The 17295-nt window shown below is 50.6% G+C and overlaps 1 protein-coding gene across 2 annotated transcripts; it reads left to right on the forward strand.

Moving 5' to 3' along the window:
- Positions 1-625: 625 nt before the first annotated feature.
- LOC116953538 (uncharacterized) lies at positions 626-16888 on the forward strand. 2 transcript variants are annotated; one of them, XM_076075131.1, is made up of 7 exons: positions 626-1055; positions 2165-2249; positions 2690-2778; positions 4360-4468; positions 5113-7004; positions 8159-8303; positions 8983-16888. In XM_076075131.1, exons 2-6 carry the CDS (start codon positions 2200-2202, stop codon positions 8281-8283), a joined length of 2265 nt encoding a protein of 754 aa, XP_075931246.1. In that variant the 5' UTR covers positions 626-1055; positions 2165-2199; the 3' UTR covers positions 8284-8303; positions 8983-16888. The 2 variants fall into 2 exon arrangements, with proteins under 2 accessions (XP_075931246.1, XP_032829718.2); XM_032973827.2 differs by having other exon boundaries at positions 628-1055; positions 5113-6778.
- Positions 16889-17295: the final 407 nt, after the last annotated feature.

Raw genomic sequence — 17295 nt, forward strand, 5'->3', positions numbered from 1 at the left:
TCTTCGGATTCCTCCAGTCTCTAAATATTCTGCTTGTGAATTTAAACAAACTCTTTGTGTTTTTTTGCCTGATGACGACCGCTTGTGTTGCGATCGAAACGTCGTGATTTGTTTCATTTTATTTCTAACTACGTGACTTTACCGAAAGAACCAAAGAGTATGGATTATTTCAGTCGCGAAAGCTTCAAATCAAGAATTTAAACAAAATCCGAGTTTAAATCGATTCGCTCAACAATTGCGAATCGATTCAAAAAGCCACGCCCCTTACCACACCCTCCCCCAATAACGGACGGTACCCCTCCCCCCCCCATCTTTCCCTCACCCACCCACAAAACATCGCGAGACTTGGCGATGTCATAACGGCCATAACCGACCTCGATCTCGCGATAACACCACCAACCACCCCCCCACCACCGCCAATCGCAATAACAAACAGCGCGAGGAGGCCCCTCCCCCTTCTCTTCACAACGGAAGCCGCCCCCTTTTTAGATTCCGCAGTGCCGATGCGCTCCGCCCTGGCGGTTCCCGTGCTCGCCCATTGGCCCGCGCGGGTCGCCCTCGCACCAATCGGAGAGGGAAGCCCTCTCCCATGTGCGGTGGGAAATTGAAACCCCTCCCTCCCGACGCTCTCCGTTAACGCGAGCGAGTCGCCACCACCGCCACAGTTTCGCCAGTGGGGGGGGTTGTTGTTGTTAGTGGTGGTGGTTGGTTGTGGCGGCGGCGGCGGCGGTGGTGGTGGTCCTACCCCCTCCACCCCCCCGCACCCAGTGCTGCTTTCACAGAGGGGCTTGCCCAGGCTTCTTTTACAAAGTCGCCCCGGCTAACTGCGCTCGACTTCGCTGTTTTCGGTAGCGCGACGCGGCGATTTTAAGGCGGAGCGCGACGGCCGCGTCCGCAGGTCGGAGTGGTGGTGGTGGTGGTGTGGATTTGTGAGGGGGATTGTTTTTTTAAAATATATATAAAAATAACATTTTGTGTTTTTTTTTCCTATCCCTCGACGATCGGCGCCTTTGTTTCGCATTTTTTTCCGCTTGGAAGCACGGCGAAGGCCCCAGGTGAGGCTTCGGTCAGGCGAGCGGCGGGCGGGGGGGGATTTGCACGCGCTGAACGCACGCGCGGAGCCGCGTTCGCAAACGTTTCGCGTACCGTATAAACATTATTAAAAAAAAGGTGTTCGTATACCTTTTATGTTGTTACACCACCAATCTTTCTACCGCCAGTCAACCAACCCACCCACCCACCCCCAAACACACACAAAAATACCACCCGAGATATAATCTCGTACGCAACGGGGGGGCACTTTGGATGATCGCAACCCGGGAGGATATCGTGAGATGGGCGAACACGGGGGAGCGCGTGTTGGATGCTTCTCGTCCAACAGTGGATTGAACATGAGCCTCGATACGCTATTACGTGTTTTATTAATACATTAAAGTCGCCGGCAAAATGCCCATCGCGTGTTTTCTACCGCTTGTGTGAGTCGGTGGGTGACATTCCACATTCGCATGACGGTTGCCAGTGCGTCCACCGTTGACTTTCCACAAAGTGATGCTCGTTTTAGTGACCCGTTTAAGGATAATAGTGATGATGGTGGTGATGATTCAACCTCACTACTGCCGGTTAACCTGTAAAATCCAAAGGTTTGCGAGTGGAACGCCTTAACCACCGCGCACCGTCCCATATGATTATATACAGCCCATCATGCTGTACGAGTCGATAAAGTGAGTAACCATTTGTCAGAAGTTGCGACCAAAACGTTGATATTTGCACACAGTGCATCGCAGCCTCGAATGGATTATAATTATCAGCTGTGTGTACACAATCATTACCGTCACCATCAGCCACGCTGTGACCATCCCTCGCGGCCCTGTCATGCAACAATCCTAACAGCTGCACGCAATCTGATTTACATCACAAGGCACCAATAATTAATTATCAGTGATGGTTAATCCACTGCTGTATGAAGGCCCTCTGCATGCTATCGTGCTGCTGCTGCTGCTGCTAAGACCTGATTTGCAGACGCGTTAACATTTGCTGAACGTGTGAATGTCGATGGGGCATTTCATGGTACTGAAACCAGGCCTCTGTATGTGCACGTTACTGACGGTGCAATGTGATTTTGTGAGCAACACACATTGATTGACGTGTCTCTCTTTTGCAACAGATGTGTGAGGCCGGCACGTAAAAGCAGCATCAGCAATGGCGTGTGCTCTCTTTGAACCTCTAAAGGAGGACTCTAGCTTCAGATGGTACGTACCGTGCACATTTACATCACTTCCTGGCTGATTGCCTGCGTTGGTTTCAGTTGCCAAGGTAGCCTTGAGCTGCCTGATCACTGGTTTGTAGTTAACCTGAGGGAATTTCTTGCCACAAAATAATTACGTCCATCTTCTCAATACTTGAAAGTGCAATGATCTGCCGCAGGAGCACAAACGCTTAACCCACGTGAATGACGATGCCTAATTGACCTAACAGTCTGCTACACTTCTGTTATATCACAAGGAAATTACAGTGCATCAGGAGAAAGCAAACCCAGTAAACAAAGTGATATTGAACCATGTAAACAAACTGAAGGATTAGCACACTGACAAAATAAGTAAGACTGCTTTTTTTTAAAAGAGGCATCATTCAGCTTTTAGACGATGAGCCATGTATTTGTTTGTGATCTCTGTGCTTCTGTTCCTGACAGGGAGGAGCCGCTACTCGAAGGATATGGCTCCGCCAAAGGCAAGGGGAAGATGGTCAATTTCCATGCGGACGTCCATCAGTCGATGAAAGGTAGCACATGCGTGTGTGTGTGTTGGTTGGGTCACGTAGCCTACATGCCCGGCCTCCGCATGCCTAAACAGCTTTTGTTCGGCGGAATTGAGGGGGCTAAACGGGCGCAGCAGGGCTAGAGAAGAGATGGAGTGATATGGTACAGGAGGATGTGGAGCTGAGTGGACTTGCCGATGACTGGTACCAGCGGCGTCAAGATCGGCCTCTGTGGAGGAGGCTCGTGAAGCACGCTGCTGGGCAGTTGCAGGCAGTCGCCTTCCAGTATCAACGGAGGGCAGAGGAGTGATGCTCACAACAACGAGCGGAGTGCCGGGTGGCTAAAGCACAACACGTTGGCACAGTAGGGGGCACAGGTGGTGTATCAGCCAGTTATCTCAGTCAGGCAACCTATGGCACCTGGGTCTGTCCCGTGACCTGTCAGCGGGCGTTCGACACTTCACGTGGACTTAACATCCACATAGCCTGGCACAAACGCCGTGGTGATGTCACCGGCACTTAGTGGCGAATGGCGGTTTTTGTGTGAGTGCAAGTTACCCGTTTTGCTTTTCAGTGTGTTGATGGAGCGTTGTGGAGACTATAGTTTGTGAAAACTTTCTGGGCTGCAAGCTGACCACGAGATGGCAGTGAAGCAAGCAGGTTAGAAGACTAACTGGTGTGGACCGCTGAGCGTTATCGCCTGAAACGCTCACTGGGGTTTTGTCTATGTATTCTGGTTTCCTGTGATTTAAAGGGAACAGCACATGCATTAAACAATCTTATGATTTCACAAGATTACTTGTACAGCCCTTTGATCAATCCTATTGCTGGACCAGGCCATGTGGGTCATGGGGTTTATTTGTACTTAGTCACGCTGGACACGGGAGCATGGAAATAGAATTACAGGTCAACAATTTTTCTGCACTGCCCTCTAATACCCAAAGCACAGCTCCAGATCACATGACACATGTTTTACGCGTGATTATGGGCCATTCGAGCACTATCTTGGTTCCAGTATTGCTTACCTTAAGAAAAACGTAGTTTGTCAATAACATTGCATGAAAACGAAATGTATGTAATCGGCGACATTCCAGGCAATGGTCCTTTTACAGCAAATAGAGAGGCCTGAGAGTTGGAGCTTCGGATATATATATGAATCACTGCAGTCACGAAAGCTTTAAATAAAAATTTAAACAATTTTTACTTGACCAGGTAAGGCCCACTGAGCTATACAACTCCTTTTCAGAAGCGACCTGGCTATCACAAATGATAGCTCAACGAAGTGGCTTATGCGGAAAGTTATAAGCAGCCAAATACTCCAAAATCATATTTCTGAATGTGGATGGAAAAAAACCCGCGGGCTCTGAGAAAATTCTGCGCGACCATTGGGAGAGAGACATGCAAACTCCAAATATACAGGTGTCAACATCGGGAATGGACCTACACCCTCCTAAATACCAGGCGAGATAGTTGGCATCTCGCCACCGTGGTGTTTTTGTTGTTGTTGATGATTTTGTCGTAGGTTTCAATATATTAGTATTGTGATTTAAACACTGGTTATGTAAACAGGGGTATGGAATATGATGTATGTATCGTTCCCCACAGGCAAAAGGTTCCTATGCACGGCTGACGGCAACTGTGATGAAGCGTTCGACAGCATAGAACTCCTCATGGGGCATATGCGGGTTCACCATCGGCCCACGCGGTTTTTCAGGTAAGGCCCGGTGAAGCAATATGTGTGGTGGTGTTGGTACCTATCTACGTGCATGTCTTGTGTGTGTGCGTGCATAATTACATGCGACTTTAATGAGTACCTGTTGCGGAGCATAAGCGTCAGCACTGGGGAGACGGGGCCAACTCGGCGTGGTGCTGACCGCACACACCACCTCCTTGTGTGCCGCGCTGGCCTTAATTGGTAGCTCGCGAACAGCACTTGCCCCAACACTCTGTAAAAATGACATAGGGGGATCTTTTTTTTTGCGAGTTTGTGTTTGTGCTGTTGCTATGTACATGTTTGCAGTTGCAAGTCTGTCTGCATGTTTGCTGTCGGTGTGTGTATATCTTGTTTGTATGTATGAATCTATTTTGAAATCTATTATCTCATTAATAAAGCTTCACACTTATGTCAGGCAGCCTGGGACACATCCTAAGTGCATATATGAAAGAAAAAAACAGGAACTTATTTTCCAGTTTCGTCTTTAATGGCATTTTCCCACAGTCCAAGCCAAGAGTGGGCCCTTTGCCTCGTGTCTTAATGTGCTCCCGCAGAGACACTGTGTCAGAGTACCTGTCCTAGCTGCATGGGAGTGTCATCTCCTACAAGCGCCTACCCGTGTGCTTGTTTGATCTGTCGCGCAGGTGCGAGAAGTGCGAGCAGAAGTTCAACACAAACCGCTCTCTCTTCAAGCACCTGCATGTGTGCCTCAACCACGACGAGCCGGGTTCAGTGTTCGGGAGACGCAACACGCGTGCCACGACCGGCACGACTGCCGCTCCTCCCGCCAGCATTATGGCCGCCCCCGCCAGCATAATGGCGGCCTTCCCCGTCACTGCGGCCGCCGCTGGCGCGGACATCGCGGCTGTCCCTTGTGGTGCCGAAGACGACCCTCTCGGTACCACGATCGACCCCTCCGCCGAAATCACGGCCACTGCCACCGACGTCGCGACCGCCCCTCCTGTCGCCGATACCACCGCCGCTCCTGTCGGCGTCGCGGCCGCCCTTCCTTCTGACGTGACGGTCGCCCCCACTGACGCGGCATCAGAGGAGAGGCGAGCGGTGGATGAGATGCCTGATCTGACGTGCGAGCGCGCCGGTGTCCCGCCGACTCTACCGCCGCCGCCGCCACCGTCGCCGCCGCTAGGACTCCCTAGCGGCCTTCCGATGCCAAAGCTGAAATCCAGCGAGCAACATGAGATGCCGCACCTGAAGCTAGGCCCCGGTGGCGCGTCCAACGCCAGGCGCAAGCGTAAACGGCGCGTTGGCCGCCAGGGCGGCGCGGTCGAAGCACCGGCGGAGGAAGCGCCATCGCCGGTGGCCGTGCTGCTACGGCCGGAGGCGAGCGCCGCCCCCACGCTGAAACGTGCGCTGCCGAGTGAGGACGCAATGGAGAACTCGCAGGGACGGGCGTCGGCCGTGTCGGATGGGAGCACAGAGGGCGCCAGTGCCGCTCCTCAGCACTTTGCTCCGCCGCGCCTGAGCCGCAGCAGCGATGAAAGCGGGGAAGACGGCGCGCCGGCGCGGACCAGCCTGTCAAAGCGCAAGAGTAAGAAAGTTGGCGGCAATGCCGGCAAATCGACCGTGACTACGGCTGGTTCTGTTGCCCCTCCTCCGGCTCCGCCCCATGGAGGTGAGGAGAGCGGTGATGACGGTGTGATCACCGCGGTTTCAAAAGTCGGAAAGAAGAAGGGGGCGGGGCGAATGGGTGACCTGATTTTGCCTGCCGGTGCCCCGCATCTCGACTCCCCCTGTCGGCCGAGCCTCGGAGAAGCGGAGAGCGGCACGGGCGTGGCGGCTCGAACCAGCGATCCCAAGGGGAAGAAAAAGGCCACCTCGGGTCACCCCGACACGACGAGCGCTGCCCACGGTGGTGGGGCGGACGGTGGCGACAGCGGGACGGCCCAGGCGGGACCGCCGAAGCGACGAAGGAAGGCAGTCGGCCGAGGCAGCGAGACGCGGAGTCGGGTGGCGGCGGCGGCGGGGAAAGGGGCGGGGAAAGCGTCGACAAAGACGCTGCTGCTCAAGTTGAGGACGGACAGGGCGGCCGGGGAGGAAACGCGGTGGATCCGAGAAGAAGCTCGCGGCGACGGATCCTCGTGCCCTGGCCCCGCTTTGCCGCCACTGTTGGCGTCGCAGGAGCGGGGGGCAGCGGCGGTGGCGCGAGATGATGCGAGCGACAGAGGCTGCGGGGCCTTGGCTATGGCCTCCGGCAACACGGGAGCCAGCGGGACGGAGTCGCCGGTGGCAGACTGTGATGACAGGACACCCCCTCCTCCAGCATCTTCACCGCCGCCACCACCGCCGCCGGTGAGAGGGAGGAAGGGGAAGGCGGTGGCACCGGTGATGGGGGGGAGCGGTGGCGCGTCTGAAAGCCGCGCCTGCGTGGAGGCGGCGGCGGCGGCGGTGCCGGCGCCGGCCTTGGCGTCGGAGCAGGATGAGACGCCACTGACGCCGAGAGTAGCGAGCCTCCTGCCGCCGGCGCACCACAGCCACCCGGGCTGGCAGGCGGGCTCCGCTCGCTGGAAGGCGGCGGGTGAGTGTACGCGTGTGTACACGGAGCGCAGCGCCACTCTGTCGATCCGCTTGTGGATGACCAGCTTCCCTCCCTACCCTCCTAACGCCATGAGTAGTGTGGTGTTGTTTGCTAGTTTTTCTTTGCCACGCTGGTCAGTGCCGGTTTGTCTTGGGGCACACCGCCTTTTCTCCCCCTTCCGCTGACCAGTGTGGTGAAGATAAGGTCAATTAACCCCCATAACTAACAAGGCGTGGGGGAAGCCTTCATCCAGCAGGGGATTGACAATTGGCTGTAAATTATCAGGAGCAATTAATGTAAACCAAGCAAAGCATTTGTACTCTGGTGATGTCGCTTGAGGTTGGTTTTGAGGTTACATATTGTCAGAATTTCACAAGAGTTTCTTTTTTAAACTGTGCAACTTCAAATCTTGTCCTGGTCGGATGCTGGCACATAGGTTAGTTGTGCATGTAACGCTCTTCATCAAACTAGTGCCAAATGAGAGCCTCCCCAGGCCGTGCAGGCTGCGGGAGTTATTTGTCCATACTTCATTACGCTGGTCAGTGCAGATTTGGTGGATTTTTTCTGCACTGCCATCTACCGCCCACCACAGCCTCGCAGCCTATAACTACCACTGTGCATGGTAGTCATCCATCGGAGCACTATCCAAGCTCAAACCCGCTTAGCTTGTGGGATCTCACGGGATCGGCTGCATTCCAGGCGAGTGAAGTTGTGAGGGTGTATAAATATGCGTGTGCATGACCATTTCCTGTGTCTTTGAGTTTGATTCCTGGACATGGCTGACATCAATGGCGAATGATATCCGAACCAGTCCTTGGTCTTCCCTCGGCCTACTCGGCTTTGAATGAGTATCTGGTGCTGTGCACAAACAGTACTGGGGAGACGAAGGCAGTTGGGCGTGGTGCTGGCCACCCACGCCCTCGTCTGCCTCGCCGACCGTTACAGGCGCAGCTCGCTAGCTGCACTTTCTCCGACAGTCCGTTAAAGGCTACACAGCGCTGGGATCCCCGACAAGTGAGGAGCAACTAACGATAGAAATGGCACGAGCACAGCTAATCGACAAAACCGTATGGATAATGCACCCGTGGGTCACCGGGAGTTAACCGCGTTTCCTCCCTCCCCCACCGTGTGCCACCCCCCCCTCCCCCTCGCAGGCCTGTCCAGTAAGCGCCGGGTGTCGTGGCAACACACGCGTGGCCTCTACACGTGCACCAACTGCTCCTTCAGCAGCCTGTGCCGCCAGGAGGCGACGCGCCACGTCTACGAGCACAGCCGCTAGCGCCCGACGCGCCAACAGCGGTAGGGAGAGCTGCGAAGGGACCGGTTTCTCCCCCTCGCTGCCCCCACCCCCCCCACATTACTAATATAATGAGCCAAGAATGTGTGTGTGTGTCCCGCGCGTGACGTCACTCCACATGAGGCCACCCCCCCAACCCCCCCGCGTGATGTCACTCCACATGATTTTTACACTAACGCAGAGGAAGGTCAAGCTGAATTCAATAATTTATTACGCAAAGTCGCTTCAAATATTGTTCCCTTACAGAAAGTGACGGTGAAAAATAAATATACGCAGCACAGTGCTACATCCTTAGCACTGTGCTGCAAAAGAGCCCCCCCCCCCTTCATTAATATTCATGCCCGTGTAGAAATTTACACGAACGCACAAGAAGGTTGCGCACTCCACATGCCGCACCCCTCCCCTCATTAATAATCATGAGCGGGTGATGTCACTTCACATGCCGCACCCCTCCACAATAACCATTAATGGGTGACGTCACTCCACATGGGGCAACCCTTCCCCCCTAATTAATAATCATGAGATGAACAATTTTTCTATTGAATTTTCAGATTTCCTGCAATATACACCCGTCCTTGGACGGGCAAAAAAGCTAGTAGCATATTGATAACATTTCTTAAGATTTGCACCATCTGCTGTGATTGTAATAAATAACAACTTTTAATTTTGTTTTTTTTACAGGAACTCAGTTCGTACCTTGGGACAAGACTACTGGGCATTAGATGCTGTCATCAAAAATGGTTCTTTCACACGACAGATCACCTCTCACCAAACGCCTCGAAAGTACAACTTTCATTCTCACTTCTCCATTTGGAGGATCGTAACCTTATCGTGGTGGTGGGGTATGTGTGTTCCAATGACCCTCGGAGCTATGTCGCCTGGAGTCTTATACTCCTGGTAGGGTCTTAGTGAACAGATCTTGGGGGAGGTTCCAGACATATCGCGGTCCAAAATACAAAAATCAGAGAACCGCGCCCGGACAAAGAGATAACGGGATACACCCCTGGAGCTAGGCCTGGGGGTGGTATTCGCCGGCAAGCACCTGGTGGCCGGGTGACCCATGTAGCCTGGTCGGGCCCAGCCCGAAATGGCTATGTGGTGCTGTCCTGTTGGGCCCACCAACCGCATGACGAAGGGTGAGGGGCAGGTGCTATGACAGTATAGCAGGGAGAGTGATGGTCTTCAGACGGACTCAACCTTGGCGACGGACACTAGCTATTGGGACGTGGAATGTCGCGTCACTGGGGGGGGAAGGATCCAGAGCTAGTGGAGGGGGTGGTCTCCTATTCCGAAGTAATCCCTGGTGAGAGGACCTGGGCGGGTGTGGGGATACTCAGAAGCCCCCAGCTGGGTGCTGTTCAGCTGGAGTTTGTCCCAGTGGATGAGAAGGTCACCTCAATGAGACTTTGGGTCTCAAAAAGAAAAACTCTTTGACTGTTTGGGCTTATGCACCAAACAGCAATTCAGAGTATTCTACCTTGGAGATGGTGGGTCTAGTGCTCGACAGAGTGCCGCCTACCGACTCCATAGTCTTACGAGGCGACTTCAACGCGCACGTGGGAAAGATGGAGATACCTGGAGAGGCGTGATTGGGAGGAATGGCCCCCCTGATCCGAACCCAAATGGTGAGATGTTATCAGAATTCTGTACTAGTCACGGAATGTCAATAACAAACACCATATTTGAACACAAGGATGCTCAAAAGTATACTTGGTATCAGAACACCTTGGACCTAAAGGTCAATGATTGACTTTCTAGTTGTATCATCGGACCTAAGACTGTATGTTCTGGACACTTGGATGAAGAGAGGGGCAGAGCTGTCAACTGATCACCACCTGGTGGTAAGTTGGAGCCGATGCTTGAGGCACAGACCAGATAGACGTGGAAGGCCCAAGCGAATAGTGCGAGTTTTCTGGGAATGTCTGGCGGAAGACCCAGTGCAGAAATATTTCAACTTCCAACTTCTCCTTCGCTCCAGGGAAGGTTGTGGACATTGAGTCCAAGTGAACGATGATCAGGACCTCGATTGTGGATGCAGCTGTGGTTTGAAGGCAGTTGGTGCCTGTCATAGCGGAAACCCTAGGACCTGTTGGTGGACACCAGTGGTGAGGGAAGCTGTCAAGTTGAAGGATGCTTTCTGAGCTAGGCTCAGAAAAAAGGTCTACCGACTCGATTGAGAGGTACTAGCATGCCTAGAGCGCGGCAGGAGTCACTGAAGCGAAAGGCCGGGCGTGGGAGAAGTTTGGTGAGGCCATGGAGAGGGACTATCGGGGATTCTCAAAGATATTCTGGTAAACCAACCGACGCCTGAGGAGTGGTCGACAGGACGTGGCCCAGGCTGTTTTTAGTAAGGGTAGCGTAACATTGAACTCAACTAGGGAGATAGTTGAGAGGTGGGAGGAACACTTTGATGAGCTCCTTAACCCAGTGGACATGCCCTCCTTTCAGGTGGCAGCCCTGTGGACAGCTGGGGGTGTCGGATCCATCACTGTTGCTGAAGTCGCTGTGGCGGTCGAAGGCCTTCGTAGCGGCAAAGCTGCTGGGGTGGACGAGATTCGCCCAGAGTTGTTGGAAGCGCTGGACAGTGTAGGAGTGTTGTGGTTAACACTCCTCTTCAATGTTGTATGGTAGGTGGGTATAGTACCTCTGGACTGGCAAACTGGGGTCGTGGTTCCCATTTTTTAAAAGGGGAACCAGAGTATGTGCTCCAACTACAGAGGAATCACACTCCTCAGTGTCCCAGGTAAAGCCTATGTCAGAGGGCTGGAGAGGAGGCTCCACCCGGTGGTCGAGTCTCAGATTTAGGAGGAACAATGCGGATTCCGTCATGGTCGTGGAACAATGGACCAGCTCTTTTCCCTCTTACAGATATTTGAGGGGTCATGGGAATGTGCTTCTCCAGTCTACTTCTGCTTTGTAGACTTGGAAAAAGCATTTGACCGTGTTCCCCGCAAGGTCTTGTGGCATGTGCTGCGGGAGTGCCGCTTTTGTGCGCTATCTGGTCTCTATTCCCGGAGTGAGAGCTGTGTTCGTATTTTTGGTGTTAAATCAAAGTCATTCACTGTGGGTGTTGGACTCCGCCAAGGGAGCTTCTTGTCTCCACTCCTGTTTGTGATTTTCATGGACAGAATATCAAGGCGTGTCCAGTACGGGGGCCATGGAGGTGGCATCGCTACCTTTTGCAGATGACGTCATCTTTTGCTCGTCAGTCTGTGATCTCCATCATCTACTTGAACGGTTTGCTGCCAAATGTGTAGAGGCTGGGATGACGATCAGCACCTCCAAATCTGGATTGTTCTCTCCAGGTGAGGGGGAACAGCTGCCCTTAGTGGAGGCGTTTAAGTACCTCGAGGTCTCCTTCGTGAGTGATGGTAAGTGGGAGCGGGAGATCGGCCGGCGGATCGGTGCGGCGTCCGCAGTGTTGCGGGCGCTGTACCGTTCCGTGGTAGTGAAGCGTGAGCTGAGTTCTCGAACGAAGCTTCGGTTTACAGGTCGATCTACATTTCCACCCTCACCTCGGGTCACGAGCTTAAGGTAATGACCAAAAGAATGAGATCCCGGGTACAAGGGGCCAAAATGAGGTATCTCCGCAGGGTTGCCGAGCTCACTCCGTGATCGGATGAGGAGCTTGGTAATCTGGGAGAACTTCACAGTTGAGCCCACTGCTTCTCCCGATTGAGAAGGAGCCAGTTGAGGTGGTGTGGACACCTGGTAAGGATACCCCCCCGGTAGACTCCCCCTGAAACTCTACCGGGCATGATCCACTGGGCGAAGACCCCGGGGCCAGCTCGGGACACGCTGGCGAGACTGTCGCTCGACTGGCCTGGGAATGCCTGGGAATTCCCCGGACAGAGCTGGAGTGTGGCACCAGGGAAAGGGAGATCCAGACCGCTCTACTCAACATGCTGCCGCCCACGACCCTCACCAGGACAAGCGTATTGAGAAACGAACGAACGTCTCCATTAACAAGAGACTCGAAGTGAACGGGGCAGAGACTGCACGATGGATCGTCTTGCAACGGTAGCGCTCCTGCGCCGACTCAGAACGGCTCTGTAATACATTTGGGTAAAAACGTTACAAAAGCATGAAATATTTCATCGCTAGTTTTCAACTCGTACAAGATTGAGTGTTGCGGCCAAACATGCCCAGAAATATTTTGTTGTACTTTAGTCATTTTTGCTGCGAACACCAAAAGTTAAAAAGATAACTAGAAATGAAAAGGTGAAGCACGATAGCTGGCTCTACTGCTAGGAGCTGATTAGCTAGTTGGGGTTAGTGGTAGGGTTAGAATCTGGTTGGCTAGTTTGGTTAGGGTTAGTGTTTGGCTTTTGTGGTTAGGGGTAGGGCTAATCATTGGTTGGCTACTGTAGTGAGGTGTAGGGTTGATGTTGGCTTTTTAAGATGAGGGGGTCAGGCTCTAGGGTCTGATGGGCTAGTGTGGTTGGGGGTAGTGCTAGGGTCTGATTGCCTAGTCAATCGGACATCTATTTTACCATCACTGAGTGACTAAAGTTGATCCTTTTTTTATGTACAACTTTCCCGTGTGGAATGCTTGGAAAGTGCCACAAATTTGGCAACCTCATTAGAGTCAACATTTGTAAAACCATCCGAATAATCTTATCTGGTGCTATATTAAGAGTAATTATATGTTTGCAATATTAATTATTCATGGCATAAGGTGGTGGTTTGACCATGGACTGTACAGGAAAATGATTGCATCATCACCACCATCCCAGCATGGATGAAAAAGTCGTATTGTCTTAGTACGTTCCAACACCACGGTAATTTACGAGAATTTATTTAATCAAGCATGGACAATTTATTTGTCTCTGAATTACAGCTGTAATTGGCTGACGTGTACGCTGTTGAGTTGAAAGCCACTCCGCCCGGTTACTATTGATTGGCCACATCTCTAAAGTGTCGAAAAATGTATGTCCGAAAACCGTGGAACTGCCCATGGGAAAATTTGACCTGTGCTTTGTGCCCACCTGAGTGGACAGAAAACGACGAATGGCAAGGCTCGGCAGTGGGGGGAAAACTCCTCGCAGGCAGAGCAAACCAGCCACCCTCGACACAAGCCCAACCCTAACAAACGAGCCAACCAGCCGCTTAGCATTAACTCTTTTCCCGACCCGATCCGCAATGCTCCATAAAACATTTTCGCTGTGCTCACTTTTCCCCCATTGAATGCCTCGTGGTGATTGGCCCTCTCCAGTATCGGTGGTAACAGTGGACGGTAGTTTGAGTCGTCGTTATCATGGTTCCCATTCTGTTAGGGGGTGTATCGACGCACCCGTTCATCGGTTAAAATCTACTCTCGCGCATTCTAAGCTCATGGTTGCATTTTTGGGTCATGGAATGCAAACAGAACTGTACAAATTATATCACTGAACTGCAGCAAATGATACGATTCATATTGTAAAAATGAGACTAAACTCGGCACTCGCATTGACACGGCTACCCTGGATAGTAGCAGTATTGCATCACTATGGGGTGGTAGTGAGGTTAATCGGGTACATGCCTCCCACTCTTTGCAAGTGTGCGTGATAATGTGTCGAACCACACGCTCCACTCATAGCATCCCCTGCTAATTATAGGAATGGATGTAAATTGTCATAAATCGTTCATTTTCATAGCTTCCACCTGTGCCAGTTTGCGGAAGCATCACCCATATTTTTGGCCATATCTTCCGTACACCAGTTATTTTCTATCCGTCCTCCGCGTCGGAGGAAGTGGCTGCGAATCAATCGTAGGCAGCGACTCTCAAAATGCAACTTTCGTTCCGAATCTCAAGCACCCTTCGAGTTATTCGGCTTTGGTCGATGCTATCCTTTTAATTTCGCTTTTATCTCGGATGTTGTGCTCCGTCACAAATTTACGCACGTGGAAGCGAGCCGATTTTGATATTTTTAAATTTGGCAGCTATAAACTCTCCGCCGTATTCCACAGAATTCTTCAATTGTGTTTTGATGTACAATACAGGAAGAGCGGTAGGACATTGCGATTATGAATTTTGATTCTCAAGCTTGTGCTACACGCATCGAATTGCGTGTGCGCATGTAAGAATCGATGTTTTACTATTGTGGCGTTTGCGTCAAGCCTTCCAACCACTAGGGGGCGCCACCATTAATCGCAATGCTACAGATATGTTGTAGTTCAAAAAAACCCCATACATTAAGCTTTGTGCAATATAACAAAAAGAATATAACACATTTTCCGGGAAGGGGAGAACTCTACAATATTCGCACAGCGCGCAGTTTGTGTGTACATTCATAGACATGGGGAGGCGGGTTTTCTCGTTATTTTTACACGGGCATTTGTGTAAAACTTAACCCAATTACCCTCTATTTTATGAAGTTAATTTGTAAGGGGTTGTTTTATTACAGCTCTCACGTGGAATGTATTTACTATAGGAATAGATATATTTTCTTACCTTTTTTTCTGGAATGCCGTTGTAACCTGCTTTTTTTTTTCTTCCTTTTTGAGTATTTTTATTGTTTTTAAACATGCATTCAAAGTGTGCTGTTCATACCCATACCACCCAATGTACAGTTCTGTGTAAATTCATGATAATGCTGAATGATGTGTATAGATATTTGTCAGTCCATTGCTGGATGAAGTCCTCCCCACGCCTGCGTCGGTCATTGGAGGGGTGGGGGCGGTACGATCATGCTTCACCATGCTGGTCAGCGAGGGGAGGCCGAAGACCAGTTCATTATATATAAATCGCCACCGATGTTAGCCGTGGCTGGGGAAACGAACTCAGGTCGCCGGGTTAACTGCAGCGCGCTAAACGCTGCGCTGCCGTGCCACGTTTCTGTATAGTGACACTAACATGGACCTTAATCGTCATCCAGCAAAGAAAAGATGATAACATTTTTTTAAAGGCTATATAAAATGAAATTCAACTGTTTGTATTGAACAATAAATTGAACTAGAAGAAAAATACTTTTTACAAAAAAGTTGAAAAAAATTAAAAATAATGTACAGTATTTATATACATTTTTAAGGCTGATGTACATTTTATTTAAGAGGTTAGTGTTTGCGTTTTGACTTTGTATTCACGCGGTGCTGGAGTCTGTGGGAGCAGTCTTAATGTTTTGATAACTGAGTATTATTTGCTTATACACTGTTTTCAGCTGTTCAGATATCAACATAGAACATGAGACGAGGTGGTGCCTGTTGACGGCAGTACAGCAAGCAGGTTCTTGAAGGTTGTTTGGTGGGGCCCTAAGTGTTCTTCCTCGCATGTGTGGGTTTTCTACGGACACTCATGCTTTCGCACCACAAAGAAACACCAACGTTTTGTCCGCGTTACCGTAATGGCCAGAAAACTAGCAAAGTCCCGCTGGGAATGAGTGAACTCTCGCGTGCATTTAACAGTTGCGTACGATGAATAAGCACAAACATGCATGGCATAAACACAGCTCAATTTGACACGTAGGTTTTCGCGACCAATATTATTGGTAAAGGTTTTTTTATTCTGGGTTGGATCGCAAAATTCTGGCAAAATCCAGCATCATCTGGCAAAATGGCCCGATGATACTGGATGTAATTACCAGCGAAACGTCGTGGTACTCAAATTGTAAATGTGGATTTACTCCCAACACACCGGTGGGCTAAACTAGTAACTAATTGGCACGTTTTCTTTACAGGACAAACCTTTCTCGTTGGCCGTGGCGGGTTAACAACACATTTATACTTTTGATTTAAAGTTTTCGTGACTGCAGGGATTCATATTCTTGGTTCTTTCGGTAAAGTGACGTAGAAGGGAAATAATACAAAAAAACAATAAAATTATCGCGACGTTTCGATTGCAACACAAGCAATCATCATCAGGTGTGGAAACCACAGCAAGAAAATATTTTTTCTTGCAAGAATTTTCTTGCTATGGTTTTCACACCTGATGATTGCTTGTGTTGCAGTCGAAATGTCGTGATGTTATTGTTTTATTTGTATTATTTGTATTATTTCCCTTCTACGTGACTTTACCAAAAGAACCAAGAATATATTTATACTTGCGCAATCTGAGCCAAAATACCTTATGAACATTGAGAACGCTGCTGTATTTTATGACAGTGCTTCTATCGGCTGTTGCATCACACGCCACGGGGGTAGAAGGTCTCGAGTCACCGATGGCGGTTGTATATTCATGAGAGTTTTACACGAGACAATACTTCGGAACCTTTTCTCACCCCGTTTCAATGAATTAAACCGATGAGTTGTGTTTATTAGAGCCCAAAAATAAAAAAAAATACTTGTTAAGACTTTCCAAGTTGCGAGGAAAAAAAACCCTGCATCTTGTAACAAATTTCAGCTCTAGCCCTGCAACATCATAAAACAAATTTCGTCAAGTCACGATCGCCAGTGTGTAGCGGATGAATTACCTAAAAGTTTTGACTGCTGTCATGTTCGTGACGGTTACGGCGGTGTATAAAACGTTATGGACGAGTGACTTGCGTGTGTAGGATGAGAGTTGAGCGAGTGTACAGCGGATGTGTGTATTGTATATGTTGTTAACCCGCCGGGCATGCGTACTTTTCCCAACGCGGTTGTGAATTACATTAAACTGGCGTCTGTTAAATAACGTGAAGCTGGCCATTCATTCATTTCGGGTTTGTGGGTCACGGTTGGGGAGTGGCGTTTTATCCGACCCTTGCCAAATCCACTTCTGGATGAAGTTCTGGCCAGGTGCGTCCCCTCGCTCATCTTGAGCCGTGCCTTTCGCCTCCTCTGTCCATCTTGGTGGTGGGGACTTCTTCCCGGCCTCCTCTCCCACTCCATTCTCTTTCTCCATGCATTGTATCCTTGACTCCTCTTCCCGTGGTGCGCCCTGGGTAAGACTGAGCAACCCCGCACGTCATTTGAATGTTTGGTCAGCCCTCCCTCCCAGCCAGAAAAAAACGTTTAATCTTCTATGGAGCCCGTCTCGCAGCTTTCGCTTGCCTTATCTATACCGTATATCCCAATTTATCTCAATGTCTCACCGTCTCT

Source organism: Petromyzon marinus, chromosome 52 (assembly GCF_048934315.1).
Source record: "Petromyzon marinus isolate PM22_M1 ecotype Great Lakes invasive population chromosome 52, UKy_Petmar_22M1.pri1.0, whole genome shotgun sequence".
NCBI lineage: Eukaryota > Metazoa > Chordata > Hyperoartia > Petromyzontiformes > Petromyzontidae > Petromyzon > Petromyzon marinus.

What these genes read in the sequence shown, in the direction of transcription:
- LOC116953538 (XM_076075131.1), top strand. Translation starts at nt 2,200, where the DNA reads ATGGCGTGTGCTCTCTTTGAACCTCTAAAGGAGGACTCTAGCTTCAGA. An exon ending in GAGGACTCTAGCTTCAGATG is followed by an intron (nt 2,250 to 2,689) that starts GTACGTACCGTG and finishes TGTTCCTGACAG; the next exon opens with GGAGGAGCCGCTACTCGAAG. An exon ending in CGTCCATCAGTCGATGAAAG is followed by an intron (nt 2,779 to 4,359) that starts GTAGCACATGCG and finishes CGTTCCCCACAG; the next exon opens with GCAAAAGGTTCCTATGCACG.